Here is a 5,302-nt window from a genome sequence, read left to right as displayed (position 1 = left end):
GAAATGCATTTTTAGTTTGTAGCAGATGCCTCACCAAGTTTTGGAGGCAACTGAAACTAAAAATAAGAACTAGAATCGAAATAAACAAACTCAAACCCTTAATTAAGGAGGTTGATGATCTTCTAAACTCCAGAAATCCGTGGGATTCGTGTTATCAATCTTACTCTTGCTATAGTACGTCTATCTACTTATTAATAGTTTTTTCTATTAGTATGTATTATTTAGACACGCTTCGATTCTAGTGCCCGGCGGATATCGAGATGAGCATGTGCTGACCGACACTCGAGGGGTGACACAAGTCATCCTACCGTGCTTATGATAAAAATATGAGAACATGAGAATGCATGAATATGTTCAGAGCATATGCATGATAAGCTAGCTTGCGTAACAACCCCCCCCCCCCCCAAACCCACCCCCGACACTCAGGAGTGACGCAAGTCATCCTATCGTGCTTATGATAAGAATATGAGAACATGAGAATGCATGAACATGTTCAGAGCATATGCATGATAAGCTAGCTTGCGTCACCCCCCCTCCCTCTCAGACATGTTCAGAGCAAACACATGATAAGCTAGCTTGTGTCACAACCCCACCCCACACCCCACCCCACCACCCCCCCCCCCCCCCCCCCCCCCCCAAAAACAAAAAAAAAAAAAAAAAAACCCCACCCCACACCCCACCCACCCCCCCCCCCCCCCCCAAAACAAAACAAAACAAAAAAAAAAATCCCCCCTCCCTCTCGGGTGTCAGCCAACACACGGCCATTCCAATGTCCTGCAGACACTGAGATCAAGATGTGTCATTTACTATGCACGTAAATTGCATGTCACGATCGATGCGCCCTAAAATGACGAAACTATGAACCAGGCCCAACATATGGTTACATGAATTAAGCCCAAAGAAGTAGAGTTATTAGTTGAAAGTACTTTTTTCAGAAAAACAAAAGCAGCATGTGTCGAAATGCTACACTTCTTAAGCACTTTTCAGAAAGCTTGTTGAAAGTAGTTTCATTCGTTTGAGAGCATCCAATGAAAGTAAGTTTTGCTTTTGCACATATTAAAGCACATATTAGCATCAACCGGAACATTTGCACTTGTTCAATTAGAGAAATTGATTATTGGGCTTCATATTTTTATTTTCCAAATGCACACTTGTTACAACAACAGTATTATTAGTAACAATGTGCGAAAGCGTGACCATTAAAAAATTTTCGGATGAAAAGTATTTTAGTAAGCGTCAAACTGTCATGTGGTATTACTAACTACTCATGTTATAATGCATTGATAAGTTCATTACATATCATCTATATCATTCACCCGTTATATAACTTATGATTAACGATGTTATGCAGTGGTGTGGCCGCAATGTTGAAATAAAATAATAGTAATGAATAACGTAGAAGAGAAATAGAAATGAAAGATGTATCTCATGGCCCTAAGTGAATAGGGTTGTTTGGAGTGCAGGTTTTAGTTCACGTGGATTGTGAATTTGTGGGTGTACAAAGCAAAGAAATTTCACATGATAATAAACAGATAAAGGTGGGAGGACAACCAGCTCGGATATCAAAATTAAATTGAATTGAATTAAGTAACTAATCATTCTCCACCCAAAATTCATCTTTCTTTCTTTCAAAGGAAAATAATGAAAATTAAAATAAATAAACGTGGCTGAGGAATGTTACCCTAATTTTTCCGATTTAAGATATATGCAGAGAAATCTCTAGATCTTATTGTCCACAGCCAAACAATAAGAAATTTAAATCGTTCAAAGGGGAAAGATTCGTACCTTTGTTTTGTATGAGATGGGTCCAAAAAATGGTTAACGAGGACCACAAATAGGCATTTTTTTTTTCATGCTTTATTTAGCGCCTAATCTAATCGCACAAAATTCAACCCACTTGAGCAGAATATTTTTTGTATAATTATTTTATAAACCACCTGTTTATCTATCGGGAGACAAAGCATTTGTTAACGGATCAAGAGAATAAATAATTCCCTCTTTATTTTGGAGCCACAAAAGTGATGTTTTATTCCAAAATTAATTTGTAATTATTTTTCTATAAATTAAGCTTTCGTGATTGCATAAAAAGAAAACTTATAAAAAAAGTATGAAAACTTTAAGTTTTAACGATAAGGACAAAATAAAGAGTAAAGTGAATAGCCTAATGATTGGTTTTTTAGTATAAAAATGTTGTTTTTTGTTAAAATAAACAGTACCGAAAACTTTTTGTTAAAATTCCCTCCACATAAATGGCAAAAATAATTTTTGTGACGAAAAAACGAGTTTCCTCTCCTCGCCGAAGCAAATTCTTGTGAGACCCAGAAGCAGGATCAATCGCTCAGAACCCGTCCTACTTTGCGGGTCTCACAAACATGAATGACCGAGATCAGTCCGTACGGGCAAAACGGATCCTAGCCTAAAATGGGAGAAGAAAAGGGGACAATTACTTCATAATCTCCATTGAAGTTATCTCACAAACATTCAATCGTTGGATCAATCGGAACTTCCTGCTACCGATCCTTAAACGACAGTCATGTGAACCAAGCACGTTTCTGTTACTTGCTGTAAGGATGGAAACTTTGAATGGAAGTTGCTGCGGAAATGAACTTTTGACATACATCACATAACCAGAGAGAGTGTCATGATACCTACAATATTCACATACATTTGGAAGAAAGAAAGGTAAAAGTTGATCACTGCAGTCCCAAAATCTTTAGAACATCAATCTCAGTTGCATGTGAGCACTCACTCTTGCAAAGCCTCCAGCAGATGAAGCATTTTCAACTCTCGGCTCAAGCATACAAGAGTGGAGGATCTGCAGTGCGTGTTCCAACGGAGTATCTCTTCTTTCTGCGTCGTTCCAATCCAGATTCGTTGCACAATTGAGAGGCACCGCGGTTAACTTAGTATTCCGATGAGGCAAAATTGTTCTCCCCTTCTCCACTTTCAACTTAATGCTGCTCCCCCATTTTCCCCCGAAGGACACTGTTTTCCCTGATAAAATCCCAAGTTGAACTAGATCAGTACCAAATCACAACCAAAAGCGGAATCAGAAATCCCAAAACATACTAGTACCATATCGCTACCTAACATTATGCATTTGATTGTTCATCCAAACTCTCGTTCGCTTATTTATCAAATGACATACTTTTAAGCTACTTTATAGATCATATTCTTGGCAATCCAATACAATTTTGGAACTTTGGATTCTGAGGAACACGCAGATCACCTTAATTACCTGTAATGCCATTAAATTTTGGAACTTTGGATTGCCAGTAAGAACAAAAACGAAATGAATGACTTCTGGTTCTAATGTACAAGAAATATTTCCCAACGTTTAAAGTCAATTAGTCATTGAATTGCAGCCGAAAGTCATTAAAACCCAAGCAACCATCCAATTCAATCCGAATCATAGGTACACGAATGCATTAACAGCAAATGTACCTGAGACACTCGAAATCGATTCAGAAGGAGTTCATCTCAAGAGAGTAAGTGCGCCTCTTGACCAGCATCTTGGCCGCCGTCCCGTACGGCTCTTCGAAGGCGGTCGAAACCCAGGACATATCAGAGGAAACCTCCTTCTTGGCGGTCAGAGATTGCTCGCTGGGCCTTATAGCAACCAAAGTCGCACCCTTTAGCACAACCCCATCAGGCAATTCCAGCTGGGGAGCATACCAGAGCCGCATGTTCAGGGCCGGCACGAGCGTCCTCTTCGAGGCCAAGGAGGCCGACAATGGCTTCACCCGCAGCTCCTCGAGCTGGTCCCTGTTCATGTGCAACACCCCCTGCCCGTCGGCATCCGTCAGAACCAAGCTGTCTAGCGTATTGTGCTCGGAAATGATGGGCTGAAGCAGGTAGTGCCGGGCGGAGGCGGCGATCAACGAGCTGATCGTCCAGACAACCCTCAGCTTCAGGCCGCCGTTGGTGTAAAACGAGTCGGGTATGCTTCCGTTATCTTCCGCCACGGCTGCGTTGTTGGTGGCGCACAACCCATCGGACCAAGTGTCCGGATAGAGCGATGTTTTGGTGGGTCCCGGGTGAATGACGGAGGAGGCGCCGAGGATGACGCAGTTGTCTAAGGTGGAGCCGAAATCGGCCCTCCACTTGAGCAAAACGCCGTCGTCGATGCCTAGCTCGCCGCTGGGAAGCTCGATCCGGAGGAATCGAATCTCGTTGAAGTTCTTCAAGACTTGGGTCGGGGAGTGGTGGGTGACGCCGGATTGGTCGAGGCTGTTGCTGTCGGCGGCGGAGGAATCTGGGTCATCGACGGAGAGAACGGAGTGGGACCCATTCGGGGATCGCCGGTTGGGTCCCAGGAACTGGCCGAGCGCCTGCAGAGGCTTGACAATGCCGCTGAGGACGAGGCGGAAGAGGGCAGAGAAGGGGGTCCGGGACTTGTCGGAGGAGGAAGACGAGGAGGCGGAGGGGGAGGAATCATCGTCGGAGATGACGCAGTCGACGCGGACGACAACGTTTTCGACCTGGGGGACGAGGGAGTGGAAGCGGCGGGAAACGACGCAGCAGCGGCCGAGGGCCTTGACGTCGCCGATCTTGTTGAAGACGAGGAGGAGAAGGGAGTCCGGGAGGCGATCGAAGAGGTCGTCGTCGTCGATGGAGGAGTAGGGTTCCGGGTAGACTCTGGAGGAGAAGGTCAGATCTGAGCGCAGAGACGACATCGTTTCGGTTGGGGATTACGGGTGGGATTGGGACGGAGAGAGAAGGAGAAAGAGATCAGATTGGGGTGGAGGTGGGTAGATCTGAGGAGGGAAACGGCATGGCAGATTGCAGGTTGCAGAGAGGGATTTGAGAGAGAGAGAGAGAAAGAAAGAGGTGGATGGGGGAAGAAATGGTGGGAGGAGGAGAAATATCCACGCTGCTGGGTTAGGCTTCTTGTTCTGTCATATTATGATGCCCGGAGGAAAGAGAGAGAGCGAGAGAAATGATATAAATTAGAGGATTGACAGAGAGAGACATGCAATATATTATGTTTGTAAAATGCGGTCGGACAAAATTTTTAGATCATATTTTGTAGATCGATATTAATTCAACTTTTTTTTAATAATTCATAGGAAGAGTTTAATTATCAAATGTCCATCGTATGATTTATAAAAGATAATTTACAAATTTAATCTATTTACCGTTGCTCTGTTTGTTTTCTTGTAAAATTTATTCTTGGTTTTAGCTTCTCTACTTTTGCTGGCTTTACCCCCCCTTTTTCATCCTTAACTTTGATTCCTTTTCTTGTTGGGTAAATTATATTTAAGCTTTTTTATACTTTCAATTAATCCCTTTAAATACATTT

The 5,302-nt window shown here is 43.0% G+C and overlaps 1 protein-coding gene across 1 annotated transcript; it reads right to left on the bottom strand.

Moving 5' to 3' along the window:
- Positions 1 to 2,594: 2,594 nt before the first annotated feature.
- Positions 2,595 to 4,822, bottom strand: LOC137725573 (F-box protein At5g46170-like). The gene is made up of 2 exons (XM_068464302.1): positions 3,445 to 4,822; positions 2,595 to 2,994 (listed from the first exon to the last, which is right to left on the bottom strand). The coding sequence occupies exon 1, from the start codon at positions 4,674 to 4,676 to the stop codon at positions 3,465 to 3,467; it is 1,212 nt and encodes a 403-aa protein (XP_068320403.1). The 5' UTR covers positions 4,677 to 4,822; the 3' UTR covers positions 2,595 to 2,994; positions 3,445 to 3,464.
- Positions 4,823 to 5,302: the final 480 nt, after the last annotated feature.

Source organism: Pyrus communis, chromosome 2 (assembly GCF_963583255.1).
Source record: "Pyrus communis chromosome 2, drPyrComm1.1, whole genome shotgun sequence".
NCBI classification, from domain to species: domain Eukaryota; kingdom Viridiplantae; phylum Streptophyta; class Magnoliopsida; order Rosales; family Rosaceae; genus Pyrus; species Pyrus communis.
This window is presented reverse-complemented; position numbering and strand designations above follow the sequence as displayed.